The sequence below is a fragment of the Camelina sativa genome, chromosome 8, assembly GCF_000633955.1.
Source record: "Camelina sativa cultivar DH55 chromosome 8, Cs, whole genome shotgun sequence".
Lineage (NCBI taxonomy): Eukaryota > Viridiplantae > Streptophyta > Magnoliopsida > Brassicales > Brassicaceae > Camelina > Camelina sativa.
This window is the reverse complement of record NC_025692.1, coordinates 27,325,742-27,343,037: the sequence shown is the minus strand read 5'-3', so window position 1 is coordinate 27,343,037 and position 17,296 is coordinate 27,325,742. Positions and strand designations below refer to the sequence as shown.

The following is a 17,296-nucleotide window of genomic DNA, read 5'->3' as shown; positions in this document are numbered from 1 at the left end:
TTTTAGTGGAGATAACTTGTCAGAGAAGTTTCAAAAGAGGGTTATTGAGTTTGTCGGTGATGGATGTGAAGTCAACTTCGTCATGACATGGATATCATCAGCAGAGTTCTTCGGCAAAAGAGAGGTATTAGCTATTGAAAGTGTCTTTAAGTCTCATCCTCGTGGTTGCTTAATGATCCTATCCGCAACCTTGGATTCTCCTCAAGGTTATACAATCTTGAAACCGTTTCTTGATCGTGGTTACAAAGTTATTGCAGTCACACCGGATTTGTCTTTTCTACTCAAAGGAACCGCCGGAGAATCATGGCTCGAGGAAATAAAGACGGGTAAAAGAGACCCCGGGAAGATATCTTTAGCTCAGAATCTCTCAAACCTCATGAGGCTTGCATACTTGTACAAATATGGAGGTGTTTACTTAGACACGGACATGATTGTTCTGAAAAGCTTCAAAGGTCTTAGAAACGTGATTGGAGCACAAACTCTTGATCCTTCGTCGACAAATTGGACAAGACTGAACAACGCGGTACTAATATTCGACAAGAACCATCCTCTCTTACTCAAATTCATCGAAGAATTCGCTAAGACTTTCAATGGAAACATATGGGGATACAATGGACCGTACCTTGTTTCTCGAGTGGCTAGAGCCGTGGAAGGTTCTAGTGGCTATAACTTCACCGTCATGCGACCTTCTGCTTTCTATTCGGTAAACTGGCTCGAGATTAAGAAGTTGTTCAGAGTGGCTAAAACAGAGAAAGATTCGAGATGGGTAAAAGTCAAGCTTCTTCATATGCAGAGGAGTGGCTATGGTTTGCATCTGTGGAATAAGTTTAGCAAGAAGTATGAAATTGAACAGGGAAGTGCCATGTGGAAACTGGTTTCAGAGCACTGCATCTTCTGTGAAATTGGTTCTGCATTATAGTCTTTTGTTTGAATTTGTTCATCACACACACACTGTTGATAACTTCTTGTAAATAAAGAACTTAAAATCCTATTTAAAGCCCAATAAGAGTAAACAAATCGCCATCGATTTAAAGCCCAATATTCTTACGTTGGGCCTATATAAGCCTGCTAGGTTTCACATCAAGAACCCTAGCACTTGTATTCGAAAATTCGATAAGTTGCTTTTCATCTTTGCACTCGCTCATACTTTGCCATAGGAAAATTCGAAATTGGAGGAAATAAAAAGAACCGTGTACTATTGTCCTGGGGAGTCAAATATGACAGATTGGCTGATTGATTAAAATGATAACCATTTTGTCAGCATCCAGTTGTTTTCTACCTGTTTAGGAAGACATATTAGTCTTGTCATAAAACTTGAAGATTAGCACGTGACAAACACCAAAAGGCACCAGCTCGTTACGCTAATCACGTGAGTTTAAACCGAATTTCAAATTTCTTTAACATGGTTAATTTATAGCTAAAATATAGATATATATATCCTTTTTATACATACGAAAAAGGGTTCAATCACACTTGCACACGTCATTAGCGGCTGCTTGATTTAACGGCGGTGGTGACCTCCAGCGGTGATCGGAGCAGGAGGCGGCGGTTTGCATTGATAGCATTTGGCAAAGAGGCCAAAAGTGTCAATTTGTCTTATGAAGTTGGTCATGCTAGCCCATCCGCCAAACCCGAACCCGAGAACTAGGACCCAAACCACCACGAAAGCGTTTATCACGTAGACTGCGACCCAGCTAGGCAAAAAGAACGGTGGTTTCTCCGCCGCGTTCTGCCACATCATCACGTACGTATCAAGAAAAAAACAAATCAATACATCGTATATCTTTGCATGAACCAATCTACTTATTTAATCATCAACGAGAATATATGTTAGAGACATTTATAAACTAGTCAATTGTAATAATGGTCACATTGTATACCATACGGACCTACCTCNAAAATTCGATAAGTTGCTTTTCATCTTTGCACTCGCTCATACTTTGCCATAGGAAAATTCGAAATTGGAGGAAATAAAAAGAACCGTGTACTATTGTCCTGGGGAGTCAAATATGACAGATTGGCTGATTGATTAAAATGATAACCATTTTGTCAGCATCCAGTTGTTTTCTACCTGTTTAGGAAGACATATTAGTCTTGTCATAAAACTTGAAGATTAGCACGTGACAAACACCAAAAGGCACCAGCTCGTTACGCTAATCACGTGAGTTTAAACCGAATTTCAAATTTCTTTAACATGGTTAATTTATAGCTAAAATATAGATATATATATCCTTTTTATACATACGAAAAAGGGTTCAATCACACTTGCACACGTCATTAGCGGCTGCTTGATTTAACGGCGGTGGTGACCTCCAGCGGTGATCGGAGCAGGAGGCGGCGGTTTGCATTGATAGCATTTGGCAAAGAGGCCAAAAGTGTCAATTTGTCTTATGAAGTTGGTCATGCTAGCCCATCCGCCAAACCCGAACCCGAGAACTAGGACCCAAACCACCACGAAAGCGTTTATCACGTAGACTGCGACCCAGCTAGGCAAAAAGAACGGTGGTTTCTCCGCCGCGTTCTGCCACATCATCACGTACGTATCAAGAAAAAAACAAATCAATACATCGTATATCTTTGCATGAACCAATCTACTTATTTAATCATCAACGAGAATATATGTTAGAGACATTTATAAACTAGTCAATTGTAATAATGGTCACATTGTATACCATACGGACCTACCTCATTGATTTGGGATTAAATGCAAAAGTATAAGCCAGCTCATAACACTCTACCTATTTTATATCTCAATCTCTCTCTCCTCCAATAATTTTTCCCATTTTTTGGGGGTATCGATCTATTCAAAACTAGTATCTATCTAATGAAATAAATGTATGTCATCCACTGAATTCATAAAATCTACATTATAGCTGAGGAATGGTAAAAATGTAAGCGAGACAGGAATATAGGTAATACCCGGCGGGCAGAGGCGGTGCGGTAGGTGAGCATGTGGGCTAAGGCAGGGATGATGTAAACGGTGAAGCTAACTAGTAAGGCTCCAACTGCCGAGTTTATTGGCCCAAAAAACGGAAAAATGATGGCTAAGAACCATATCGGTACCACCACCGGTAGCCTCACCAGCGCTCTTAGGCATATGCTCTTCGTGTGGTGCATTCCGATCGCTTTTTCCCATACGAAGTACAATGGCGTACACGCAAACCCGAATGTTATGAACTGTATACAAGAAAAAAAACATTCATTAAGTACTTATAAACATTTTCATTTATAAAAATGTTATAATCAATTTTAATCAAATGGTTAACGCATTGGTCCATCCATGTAACCTATATATAATAAGATGATTCGTTATATATAGTATTAATTTCATTGCGAAAGAGAATAATGTTCTTGGGATGGACCGGTATCGTATAGTATATGAAAGCATGTCCTTGGACAAACCATTAATGCATATTGTGGACGGATCATGTTACATATGTATTAAGTTACGATAGGAACCTGATGGATGAGCATGAGGATGACGGCGGCATCACGGAAACGCGTTTTAGGGAGGAGAGAGAAAGCGTTTGAGTGGTTGAGAAGCTGGTCGCCGAAAGCCCAGTAGACGGCGGAGGCTGACGGAAGCGTTAACGTGAAGACGTACAGGGTCGCCATCAAGTAGATGCTCTTAAACTTCCTTGGTTTCCACATCGCATGCATTATTTCCCTGCAATTTTTAATTTTCTAAAAATTTAAAACTAAAGAATACCATGTTAAAGGAAAATGGCATAAAAGTCTTAAATGTTGGATCCATGGGTCCGGCCAGAGATTGGCCGTCCGGTCCAACCACTGTGGTTACGTAACGTATAGATAAGATTTCCAATGATCGTAAAAATATTTTATAAAAAAGAACTTTTCTTTTTTAGTCTAGTATAGTGTATACTAGCTACTACTAGCTAGTGTGTTAAAAAGGTAAATAGAATTTTTCTGGTAAATTTGTCTTTATTTATTTCGTAATAATGATTTTGTCTGTTTGTGCGTTTAGTACAGAACCTAAAGCAACCGGCAAAAGCTGCATATATAGAAGCTAAAAGAGATGAGTATTTTTAAAAGAAGAAATATGATCTTCAGAGTAATTACTATTTATAAAAAAAATATTTGCAAAAAAACAATGGTGTATGTGAAAAAATAAATTATAGAATGCTTTATTCAATTATATTTTAGGAATGCATCACTATTAACAACCTAGATAGACTTTTTAGTTTCTTTAATTTCTTTTTTGGCCAATTAGACAATGCATGAGAAAATTAATAAAAAGACTTACACGGTCACAGCGTGTCCACCGAAGGTATAGAGGATGTTGGTGGCACCGGTAAAGTACAACACAAGCTTGGTCGGACCGGAATGTGTCACACCTTCCGCCTACAAAACCAACAGATCTCACACCCGGTTTAAGCCTCTATTGTTTCATTGTTTTCCAAATTGGAAAAAGCGAGTTGATAGATGACATACCTGGCCATGGAGAAAAGCAGCGATGGTAAGGTACCAAGCAGTGTAGGTGGTCATGGCAAGGCCGAGGAAAGACCAAATACGGTAATTGTGGAAAGATGGTATGAAAACGGTAGTGGCACAACAAGCACCAAATATGTAAGTCCATGTCCTCTTGTCTAACCTATCGTTTATGTAATATATATTGCTGCACCACCACATCAAATTATGTTATATGGCTTTAAAAAAATTATTTGTCCCCTTTAGATTATAAATTTAAAAGATTGAAAAGAAAAAGAAAGTGGTAAAAAAAAGGAAGAAGTACCTAGCACAAGCAATGAGCTGGATGACTGATCCGAATAACAAGAAGGTGCAATTAAATGCGAGCCCCGCTGCTTTCCAGTACGGACCCAGCAGTCCATCAAGCACTTCAAACCACTTCCCATTTTTTTTTATGGAAACAAAACATGCAATTCAATTCAGTATATACATACATGGGATTGAAATCAAGTATGTTAAACTAAAATACTATATATAGATAAGGAAGAAATTACTTGAATAACGTGGTTTTTGAAGGATTTGGCCTCTTGTTTCTCCATACGGGCACGATACTCGACGTAAAGAACACTGATGAGATAAGCAGTCCAAGATCCCATTAACCCATAGAATATTTGAAGCAATATTCCTGATAACATTCCCAACTGCGAGAACGAATACGGTAGTGTCAACAGCACTTGTGCCACCTGCATCCATTTTTTTTTTAATACAAACCTTATTATTATTTATTTCAAGAATGTTTTATGAAAAAAAAAAAAAAAACATTTAGGACAAACAGAAAAGAGTAATTTGGTCTTATTATAATAAAGAAACCTTTGTTTTTGTTTATTTATTTATAAAAGTAATTATTAATGTACTTACTTGATTGGATGCACAGCTAAACCAAGCGTCCCAAGCGGACCCGCCATGCCAGAGGAAGCTCTTCATACTGAATCCATCGCCGCCGTGGTCTATAACCTCCTCCGCCGTTGAATCTTCCACTTTTCTAACGGCCAACTCATCCTCCCCGGAGACCACTATCGCCTCCTCCGCTTGTTTCTCACCCGACATTAGCTATCGATTAATATGTTTACACAAAGAAAGTTATGTCTCGAAAAAATATATAAATAATTGAAAAGGTTTTCTTGATTATAAAAGATATCGTCTTTTGAAGAAAGAAAAATTTGTCTTTAAGCTCTTACCTATTTTTTTCCTTTTTGTCTGAGAGGAAACACAGAGACTTTAGCTCTGTCTCGTTCTCCAACCTCCGAAGCAAAAGGCAGAGTCTTTAATAAATGATAAAGAGAGCCACAAAGACAGAGAGATAGAGAGATATAGAGTGAAAAGCTCTGGTTCTTTAAGAATGGTGAGTGAGTAGGAGAGTAGTGTAATAACGAAGAAGTCTACTTATTAAAACAAAAATGCTCTGTTTTGAACTTTTAATGCGGCCGCCTTTGTTATAAGTGTATGTTCAGAGAGAGGTAAAAGAAAAAGAGAGAGAGAGAGAGCATAAAAGCAGGAAGTTTTTTCTATTTCTTCTTTCTTTTTACCTGCTTCTATATGATTCCATCATTTGGACTTGTGTATTTAAAAATCGTCTCTTTGCACACTGTTTTAAAAGTTTAGATAAAATTCGAATAAATGTGGTAATCTAATCATCCATGGTTTTGGTTTTGGGAATATGCGGAACTACCAAATACTAACAGTATGGTTTTTACGACCTTTTTAGTAGTAGTTTTTTTGACCGGTCACGTAGTTTTATGAAATTTTAACTTATTGGTTTTTAAGCACTTGTCATATTCAGAGTGTTCACTACACAAAATATTTCTATTATCATATTTTGTTAATCCATACACAAAAATTTTGACACTTTTAAGTGCACATTTCTTTTGTTCTGTTGGTGGTTACTTCTTAGTGCACATAGATATTTCGATAACATATTTTTCAAAAATTTCTTGTTAATTATTCCCTAAAATCAAGAATGAAAAAAACAGAAAAGAAAAGTAGATGGAAGAGATGGGAGTGAAAGTGACAGTGTAATAATATTAGCGTCGGCTTGAGCCGAGCGAACCCATTAAGAAAGTAAACTTCACGCGTTCACAGCAAATATTACGCGCGTCATCAAAGCGTAATCCCTCTGTTCATGTTCCTCTACGCGTGCTTCCACTTATTCTCTGTGGACTCTCCATTTCTGTACCGTCGGATCCTATAATCATTATCATCTTTGCAAACTTATATATCCCTTAACTAATCTTGGATTCGAGCATTGAACTGATTAAAGAATACTACTATGTCTTTTTAAGTGGCAAAAAACTGAAAAAAAAAAAAAAAAGTTGTAGGATATGTGAGAACATATGATTCAGAGTGTCGTCGTCATGGGTACGAATGTATTATGTATGAAACCATATTTACATAAATTACATTAGGAAGAAGAAAAAAAGAATACTTAAGTTATGGGCTTTTTAGTGCGTTATGAGCAACACAGAATAAGAAATGGACTTTGATGCCTTTGGGTCTTTTCAGATGGACCGAGACTTGAAAGAAGCAGCTTTCCAGTTTGATTTTCTCTTGATTTGATTCTTCGACTCAACGTAGTTCACAATATAAAGCACAAGTACAAAACAAGATTTTATTAATTATCACATTGATTTTTTTCTTTTATGTAAGTTTAGCAATTTTTTTTCTTTTCAATTCTTCTGTACATTGTGGGGAAATTACATATTCATAGTGGTCACCATTTAGAAGAATAGTAAAATTCGAAAATTATTTAGGCGATGAACAAAAAAGAAAAGAGATTGAGAATGGAAAAAAAATCTTGTAGAAGATTATGATATAAAAGTGGTGGGAGACAAGACAAACGTCTACGGGATATGGTTATGTGAAGTGAGACCATTACATGAGATCGACCGACCAAATTCATATTGTTGGCATATCAATTCATTGAAAGGTATCTATTTCTTCATTATTACTTGCAAAGATTTTATGCATCCCCTTACTCCATAACTTATGCTAATATCTCTCTCTATGAAAAGTTATAATGAATATTGTCCGTTAGATTAGAGTGGGTTAGTTAGTAGTAGTGACTGTTTATAATCACAACAATACAAGTAACATCCAAATATTAAATCAATCAAATGGATGTGATTTTCCTTAACAAGATTCGCACCCAATGCCCTCGGGATGGATGTGTTAGGAGGAATCCACTNAAAAAAAAAAAAAAAAAAAAAAAAAAAGCTAAAATAAAATTAAACTCATTGAAATTTTAATGGGCCTATTTATTAATTATTGGGCTTGGGCCCAATAACATACAAGGACGAAAACGTTCTTATTTCGTCGTATTGGTTAGGGCACAGATCAAAAACTACAGAAGAAGAAAAGAGAAGTCTCCTTCCTTCCCTTCACTTGGCTCCAGCTTAAAATTCTGCTTTTGGTGTTACTCTTCTTCTTCAGTTAGGTAGTTGCTGCTGTATTTTTGTGCGATAACTTGGTGGGTTCTTCTAGTATATCGAGGTAATAATATCCAAATAGTCTCTCTTACAGAGTGCCCTTAACGTGTTCGATAGAATGCCTCTAAGACACTCTTTTGGCTTGACTTATCTCTGCCGCTTCCTTTTTGCTGACCTTTTGTGTTCATTGCAGTTAACCAATTCATTTATCTTCTGATAGAAGACATGGGAAAAGCTTCTCGGGATAAAAGGGTATGCCTTGATTGAAATTTATTTGGGTATTAGAGCTTAAATACAGCACATTTCTCGGGTGGAGATTACTAAACTCGTGGGTTGGTTTTAATAGTGCATTGACCAATTGTTTGTAGGATATTTACTATCGTAAAGCTAAAGAAGAAGGATGGCGTGCGAGAAGTGCTTTTAAGCTTCTTCAGATTGATGAAGAATTCAACATTTTTGAAGGTGGATCTCTGAATTTTAAGTCTTTTTATTTGTTTGACCCATTTGGAATTACCACGTCAGTGAATTGTCTTACATTAACCCTCATCCACAGTCTCCAAAGTCTGATCTGACGAGATCTTAGTCAAAAACTATTTATTGAATGAATGCAGTACACTTTGCAGCTCAACAATGTGACATATTAAAGAATGACCACTTAAAACTTCCCAACTTTTGTCTTTTGCCTATGTGCAGGAGTGAAGAGGGTTGTAGATTTATGTGCTGCACCTGGTAGCTGGAGTCAGGTCACTTTATTTTATTCACATTGGGAATAATGTGAATTGCCTTAGTTAGTTAGCAGATCTCTTATGTGTGCATTATAACTAGTTAACTACCGCCAACGATTTTGCATAGAAGAAGAGAACAAATGTTCAGAAAAGTCTAAAGCTTGAATTAGAGAGCTATTGAGATTATTAGGGTTTATTTTATCACTGCTGTGATCTCTTTGCACAGGATTGTGATTGGGTTGCAATCTCAGTTAGCTGACAACGTAGCTCGGTTAGTGTACTATAGAGGAAAACAGTAAGAGATAGACATGGGGAAATTGACTTGAGAGAGCAGGGGATGCTCTAGAAAATTCATTTCAAGATTCTTTGGTTGTTTTTTTCTTAGGTTATAGCTTGTTCCTCGATTTTAAGTGGATAAAATTAAGAGAACACGTGTTGAATCTTATCAGTGCACTTAATTTATAGGTCTTGAGTCGTCAATTATATCTTCCTGCGAAGTCTTCCGCTGAGTCAACGTAAGTTTCATACTTCTTAATTTATCACACTCTGTTTCTCCTCTTTAGTTGTCTAATTGTGCTAGTTCAATAATTCACTTGTTGAACTGATTTGTTGCTGCTGTAATACTATGCAGAGAAGGAGATCTTCCTCTTATAGTGGCCATAGATTTGCAGCCTATGGCTCCAATTGAAGGTGTCATCCAGGTTCAAGGGGACATAACTAATGCTCGGACTGCTGAAGTGGTAAAAATTTCTCGACCCCTATCTCATAGAGTTTGACTCTGTTTCTGTGGCTTACTGATTTTCGGTTTTTCTTAAGGTCATTAGACACTTTGATGGCTGCAAAGCGGACCTGGTTGTCTGTGATGGTGCTCCAGATGGTAAAACAGTGTATATAGTGTCTGTTTGGCCGTACAGTTTTTACATGCTATCAATATAACGCCTTTTACAATTTGGTCTGCAGTTACCGGTTTGCATGACATGGATGAATTTGTCCAGTCTCAACTAATTCTAGCGGTAAGTTTCTTGGCCTCTGTTTATAAGAATCGGTGTGTCGTGTTAGAACAAAATTTAGCATTAACCTGAAGCTTATGATGATATGATCATGAATAATAACAAATAACAAACAAGATCTTTTTTGGTCAGGGCTTAACGATTGTAACCCATGTTCTTAAAGAAGGTGGAAAATTTATCGCAAAGATATTCCGCGGGAAAGATACAAGTCTCTTGTACTGTCAAGTAAGTTAAGATGTTGTGCTCATGAATTTAACTGTCAAGTAAGCTTAGATGTTGTGCTCACAATGTTTACTGTTGCTTTTACTGATATAGTTTTATTCCTCTTATTTGTAGCTGAAGTTGTTTTTCCCAACTGTAACTTTTGCGAAACCGAAAAGCAGTCGCAATTCGAGTATAGGTAAAAAGAATACAACTTTCACATGTGCATATATGATTTCCTTACTCAAGGGTTTAGATGTAAATGTTGATTTTCCTTGGAAATTCTGATTGCATTTCATTACTCTGTTTCTATAGAGGCTTTTGCTGTCTGCGAAAATTATGCTCCACCAGAAGGATTTAACCCGGGAGACCTGCACCGTCTCTTGGAGAAAGTCGGCAGCCCTTCAGGTGGAAGCGATCTCGGTAAAAAATCTAATAACTTCACTTTAAAAAATATGAATCTCTTCAAGTTAGACACAACTAACGTGTGCAGTGTTGAGTAGTACACTTTCAAATTACTCTTCCTCAACCTAACGCTCACCTAAAATGCTCTCTTCATGTGAAGTTAACCTTTTTTGGGCAAGACAAAGAAATGTTCTTTAGTATCACGTCAGCTTCAAAAAGAGAATATTTTAATTTTTACTTTTATTTTTTTGATACTGTTCTGAAGATTTTTCTATTTTCTTGGTACTCTGCAGATTGCAGCAGTGGTTGGCTTGAAGGACCCAACAAAGTTTATATACCATTCTTGGCATGTGGTGACTTAACCGGTTACGACTCAGACCGGTCTTACCCACTCCCTAAAGAAGCAGATGGATCTTCATACCAGAGTTTGGACCCGATTCAACCTCCGATCGCACCACCTTATAAACGAGCTCTTGAGCTCAAGAAAGCTTCAGCACAAAGCTTCAACTCTTGAGGTTTGATACAAAATAAAGAAAACTAAACAAACTTTTCATTGGATTCTTTAAAAGCCTGTAGAGTTCAGGGACCTACAATTCCTATAACGCTTAAATGATTGTTATGATGAGCTTTTATGTTTTAAAAAATATACAAGAATCAGAATTTCAAGTTAAATATTGTTACTTTTAACTTTCTCTGCTAGGAAGAAATCAAAATATTGGATCAAAAAAGAAGAAGCTTTTTCAGTCTTATGGTCCTTTGATTTCGACCTCTCTTTTTGAATTCCTAACTGGTCCACTTTGTTTTTTTTTTTTAGTTTCTATAAAACTAATGTTTTTGCGTAGGATTAATGGTTTTGTGATATTCGAAAGATGCACAACTTGGAAAAGAAAAAGTAAACAGAGATGTGAACGGTACGACTTAGAAACCAACATGATAATTTAAATAAATAACGTCATAACATCTAATCCATGTTGAAACGATAACAATCCAAATGTCCTATACATATTTGATTTATCTACTGCATGTCGAGTATATTGTTGCCAAGAAGTGACAATTTGGTAACAATTAAAAAAAACAAAAGAAAACTTTGGTTTAGAGTTTGTTACGAAACTTTTAAAAAGAAGGAAAAAGATCGAAGAATTATAACCTTTTAAGTAGTCACTAGCTAACTGAAGCAACTGATCATCTACACGCAACCCTAAAATTTCAAATCTTTTACATTACAAAAGAATAATAATAATTTTGAAGCTTTGTCGATCGAATCCGAACCTGAATCGGGTCAAACCCGTAGTTTAGCAAGACCACGTGGAGATCGAGTTTGATCTCGACATAGAAGAGCAAGAGTTTAAGAACTCGATGCAGTCCTCAATAGCTTCTGCACGGTGAGACTCCGATTCGTTTAGAGACTTTGACTTGGCCAGATAAATAGACGACGAAGAGTAAGATGAGGAAGAGCAAGAAAAAGACGAAGACGACGGTGTCGTATTCGTGTTATTACTCTTCTTGCCGAAAGATACAAAACGAAACGTTTTACCGACTCCTGCTCCTATACGCCGGAGCAATCTCCTTGCTGCCGGCGAGCTACTGACGCCAAAACTGAGAATTCCGACGACGACCCTCCGACGACCATGCCATGATGAGCTGAGACCGGTGTGTGTTGGAAAGATTGGTTCGTCGTTTGCTTCTTCTGATTCCGGACTAAAGCTCACTCTTTTGGATCCTCTTCGAGACATATTCTTGTCTGATACTTTATCGATGAATGTCCCGAAGACAGAGAGTACAAGAGGGGAGACACCGAGAAAGAGAGAGAGAATAAAATAAATGGAGACGTGAGAGAGGTTTTGACGAGTATTTATGGGAGGTAGAAGTGTGATGTGTTGATGAATTAGGGATGAATTATTAAGAAAGTAAAATGGAAAATTAGAACAAGTTACTTGTTTATATATAAAATTATACTCGTATAAGTTATATAACTTATATAACCAATTACAATACGATGTGTTTGGAACAACAAAATTTGTTTAATTGATTCTTATTATTTTTTTGTTTTTTAATTAGGTTGAGAAATTACTACAAAGGCGATGCGACTATTCTAGTCCAAATTAAACTGATAGTCAAAGACTCAAAATAAGACGAGGGAAAAGGTTTGAAGTAAAGAGTAAATTTATGATTAAATATATAATACAAAAAGAAAACCAAAAAAAACAAAAATCAGAATGATTCTCATCTTGTCACCATATTGTACTCATGTTTTCTTAGGTGAAATATTAGGGGTCCTACGTCCTACCCTCCAATGTTTCCCATTCAACCCCTGTACAATAAAACGGAAATAATTTTTATGAGTTGGTTACAAAATAGGTTATACATTAAATATAGGTTGGTTACAATAAATGCTATAGATTAATCGGTCAATCTGTGAGCTATATGAATACACTTAAAAATATCCCAAAGAATCTTCTTAAAGAGAATATTCTAATGATTTATACAATTTCATAAATAAAATATTTAGTATTTCATGTATTGTTACAAAATATATATTGTTAGACATAAAAATATATTCTTAGGCGTAAAAAGGAATAAAATCTTTGCAATTAGTTACATTTAATCGTGATTTCCGAGATCTTATTGTGCAACTAAAAATAAAATCTTATCTAAGCAAGAGTCATATTAAAAATTAAAATAAAAACAAACAACAAACATAACCACTCATATATAAAATTACAAAATTAATAATATAAAACTTACAAAATAGGTATTTTTTCAAGTCATTATATTTAGCATATGATTTTATTGCATAATGTTTTATCCAAAAACTTTTAAAAATAATCATATAAATTATATTTTATTCTAAAATTATAATATAAATAAAAAGAATTTCAACATGTGCTAGAGCATGGGTCCTAATCTAGTTATCATATATAAGACTAAACTACACAAAAGTTTGATTATGTCAAGAAAAGAAAAATATGAAAGAGAAGTCTCATAACAGATAAAATTAACACCTTTGTTAAAGAATAATTCAACTTAAGATGTAATAAGAGTTTAAAACAGTACTTTCTAACCAATCGGAATAACTCAGCTTAAGTTCGTAACAGTTATTTGTTTTGTAAGTTTCATTTGAAAATACATTGTTCTCAGATTTTTGTTTACTTATACTATGTACTCTATGTGAATAGTAAACCTATGATAGTAACCCTATACCCTAAATAAATAGTAACTCTAAACTCTAAATGAATAATAACCATAAACCCTAAACCCTAAAATAAATATTAAATCTAAACCCTAAAACTAATTCTAACCCCTAAATAAAAGTAGCACTAACCATAACCCCTAAACTGAATAGTAACCCCTAAACAAAAGTAGCACTAACCCTAACCCCTAAAAAGAAAAATAACCATAACTCCTAAATGAATGGTAACCTTAACCCCAAAATGAATAGTAACCCTAACCCCCAAAATGAATAGTAAACCTAACCTTAAATGAATAGTAACCCTAACCATAATCCCTAAATGAATAGTAACCCTAACCCCTAAAATGAATAGTAACCCTAACCCCTAAATGAATAGTAACCCTAACCCCCTAAAATGAATAGTAACCCTAACCCCTAAATGAATAGTAACCCTAACCCCTAAATGAATACTAACCCTAACCCCTAATTGAATAGTAACCGTACCCCTAAAATGAATAGTTACCCTAACCTCTAAATGAATAGTAACCCTAACCCATAAATGAATAGTAACCATAACCCCTAAATGAATAGTAACCCTAACTCCTAAATGAATAGTAATCCTAACCCCCAAAATGAATAGTAACCCTAACCCTAAATGAATAGTAACTGTAACCCTAACCACTAAATGAATAGTAACCCTAACCCCTAAAATGAATAGTACCCCTAACCCCTATATGAATAGTAACCCTAACCCCTAAATGAATAGTAACCCTAACCCCTAAAATGAATAGTACCCCTAACCCCTATATGAATAGTAACCCTAACCCCTAAATGAATAGTAACCCTAACCCCTAAAATAAATAGTAACCCTAATCCCTAAATGAATAGTAACACTAACCCCTAAATGAATACTAACCCCTAACCGCTAAATGAATAGAATAGTAACCTTAAAAAGAGAAATAACCATAACCCCTAAATAAATAGTTACCCCTAAATAAATAGGAACCCTAACCCCTAAATGATTAGTAACCCTAAACACTAAAATGAATAGTAACCCTAACCCTAACCCCTAAAATGAATAGTACCCCTAACCCCTAAATGAATACTAACCCTAACCCTAACCCCTAAATGAATAATAACCCTAACCCCTAAATGAATAGTAACCCTAACCCCTAAAATAAATAGTAACCTTAACCCCTAAAATAAATAGTAACCCTAACCCCTAAATGAATAGTAACCCTAGCCCCTAAATGAATAGTAACCTTAAAAAGAGAAATAACCATAACCCCTAATGGAATAATAACCCTAAGCCCTAAAATAAATAGTAACCCTAACCCTAACCCCTAAATGAATAGTAACCCTAACACCAAATTAAATAGTAACCCTAACCCCTAAATAAATAGTAACCCTAACCCCTAAATGAATAGTAACCCTAACACCTAAATGAATAGTAACCCTAACCCCTAAATGAATAGTAACCCAAACCCCTAAATGAATGGTAACCCTAACCCCTAAAATGAATAATAACCCTAACCCCTAAAATGAATAGTAACTCTAACCCCTAAATAAATAGTAATCATAACCCCTAAATGAATAGTAACCCTAACCCCTAAATAAATACTAACCCATAACCGCTAAATGAATAGTAACCTTAAAAAGAGAAATAACCATAATCCCTAAATGAATAGTAACCGTAACCCCTAAATAAATTGTTACTCCTAAATAAATAGTAACCCTAACCCTAAAATGAATAGTAACCCTAAACCCTAAAATGAATAGTAACCCTAAACCCTAAATGAATAGTAACCCTAAACCCTAAATTAACATTAACCTCTAAATTAATAGTAACCCTAAACCCTAAAATGAATAGTACCCATAAACCCTAAAATGAATAGTAACCCTAACCCCGAAATGAATAGTTACCCTAACACCTATATTAACACTAACCCCTAAATGAATAGTTACCCTAAACCCTAAAATAAATAATAACACTAACCCTTAAATGAATAGTAACCATCGACCACTAAATGAATTGTAACCCTAACCCCTTAAAAATACTATTCATTTAGGGATAAGGGTAAATAATGATATTCTCAAATTATACTATATTTCTGTAATTCTATATTTGTTTTCTGAGTCATATTTATTTGGGCCGAAGGAACGTTGCATTAAAAATAATATGGGCCCAAGTTAGCCTATTTAGTGTAATAGCTATATATATATGGATCATCATCAATTCATCATGTCATACGATTTTCTGATTTTGTATTAAAAAGTCTAAACAATAATATGTCATCAGAAATATTGAAAGCAATCATGTTGTCATTGAGTAAATAGTAATTTAAATCATATGACGTTTTTCTGTTATGTAAAAATTTGATATATATGGAGGAACAATACGTTTTTGTATGTGCTAACTTTTTAAAGAAAGAATTAAAGAACCGGAGAAATCATAAATTATATTTGGTAATCGAGAAAAAACACTATTCTTCAAGTATAGATCTTCCACATGCAAATGATGCATATGGGACAGCCAAGCAATTTGTATGTTGTGTACAAATATCATATAAAGATGCTTATTTGTGAGACGAATATTCAATGGAATAGATTTCAGATACCATGTTTCTATTTTTGTCCCATCCTTTTTTATTTTTTGGGCGTTGATTTATCAGAAATATAAAAATAACATATATAAGGTTGTCTTGGCGTATTGATTTGAGTTTAAGTTTATATCGATCTACAAGTAAGTAGATAGATATATTCGAAGTAATTAGCGCGGCTAATGATATGATACGTAACGAAAACTATTGTCTATTGACCAAATGATAAAACAATGTCAAATTTTTGTCTTGAGGAGTACGTTAGTTTGTGCCTGTTATCATCATCGTCAAAACATATACTAGCACAAGAATAAAAATGTAAATATTTAACAAAAAAAAGAAATTGCGTTTTCTTCTTGAGAATTGAATTTTGGTGCGCATGCATGATCGTTATACAAAAATAGGCTTATATGTGTTGTTATATAAATGATTGAAAGGGTCTCTCAAAATATCATCGTCGGAGAACGCCATATGTGTGGACATGTGCTTGTAATAAAATAATGTTGGGAGAGAATCATTCATTCACCTTAATCACTTAACAAATATCCAAAATCAAATTCGTTGGCCGCTTCTTCAAATATTTTGTCTCGTTAGTAATAATAATAATAGCACCACCATATCAATCACTATGAAGGGGGTAAACTCAAATTGGTACCACTCTTTTATTTAAGTGTTGCCATCTTTTAATTACAATTTATATATGCAATAAAACCATTATACAACAACATAACAACAATGATTAGTATCTTTACATTGCTATGAACCAGATTTTAACTTCGTATAATATATAGATTTATACTAGAATAACCAGTTGATACATCAAAAAATATATTTTTTTTTTTTGTCATCTGATGTTATTGATACTGCTAGAAATTTTACGTTGTGAAATACGTTCACAACGAAAGCCGATGAAAGATAAAAATATCTTTAGAATCTAAAACTTAAAAAAAGGAATCTAAACCGATGAATAAAAGATAAGTTCTCGGAAACAGCTAACAACTAGAAGGAAAGTTATAAAAAGTAAATTAATTATAATAGATTTCTAGAAATATTGTTTTTGGATATTTTAGAAGGAAAAAAAAATTAATGATATATTTCGAGTTAAAAAAAGATATATATTTGTGAAGTGACCTTGGTGCAGTGGCCAAAGGTAAGTCCTTAATGCACAAGGCACCATCACATCCGGGATCGAGTCCCGGCTCTTACGAATGTAGGAATTTGGCTAATGGGCCGGCCAGTTGTGGCCCATAATGCAGAAATGTTGAAAAAAAAAAAA

General features: G+C 34.9%; 4 protein-coding genes across 4 annotated transcripts in view; 2 read left to right on the top strand and 2 right to left on the bottom strand.

The window, feature by feature from the left end:
- The window catches only part of LOC104708969 (lactosylceramide 4-alpha-galactosyltransferase-like), a 2,421-nt gene extending 1,408 nt beyond the window's left edge, over window positions 1-1,013 (top strand). The window contains exon 2 of the mRNA XM_010425625.2: window positions 125-1,013. Coding sequence (XP_010423927.1) covers window positions 125-919 — 795 coding nt within the window. The 3' untranslated portion in view covers window positions 920-1,013. The remainder of the gene's footprint in view (window positions 1-124) is intronic.
- LOC104708968 (auxin transporter-like protein 1) lies at window positions 2,122-6,042 on the bottom strand. The gene is made up of 9 exons (XM_010425623.1): window positions 5,667-6,042; window positions 5,347-5,538; window positions 4,983-5,171; window positions 4,754-4,866; window positions 4,453-4,636; window positions 4,265-4,362; window positions 3,460-3,667; window positions 2,920-3,177; window positions 2,122-2,521 (listed from the first exon to the last, which is right to left on the bottom strand). The coding sequence occupies exons 2-9, from the start codon at window positions 5,533-5,535 to the stop codon at window positions 2,294-2,296; spliced, it is 1,467 nt and encodes a 488-aa protein (XP_010423925.1). The 5' UTR covers window positions 5,536-5,538; window positions 5,667-6,042; the 3' UTR covers window positions 2,122-2,293.
- LOC104708967 (putative tRNA (cytidine(32)/guanosine(34)-2'-O)-methyltransferase) lies at window positions 7,814-10,942 on the top strand. The gene is made up of 12 exons (XM_010425622.1): window positions 7,814-7,974; window positions 8,104-8,162; window positions 8,279-8,372; window positions 8,604-8,653; window positions 9,101-9,150; window positions 9,267-9,375; window positions 9,452-9,512; window positions 9,596-9,648; window positions 9,778-9,870; window positions 9,982-10,045; window positions 10,162-10,269; window positions 10,545-10,942. The coding sequence occupies exons 2-12, from the start codon at window positions 8,136-8,138 to the stop codon at window positions 10,763-10,765; spliced, it is 930 nt and encodes a 309-aa protein (XP_010423924.1). The 5' UTR covers window positions 7,814-7,974; window positions 8,104-8,135; the 3' UTR covers window positions 10,766-10,942.
- On the bottom strand, window positions 11,022-12,153 carry LOC104708966. Its single transcript, XM_010425621.2, has one exon. The coding sequence runs from the start codon at window positions 11,982-11,984 to the stop codon at window positions 11,544-11,546; it is 441 nt and encodes a 146-aa protein (XP_010423923.1). The 5' UTR covers window positions 11,985-12,153; the 3' UTR covers window positions 11,022-11,543.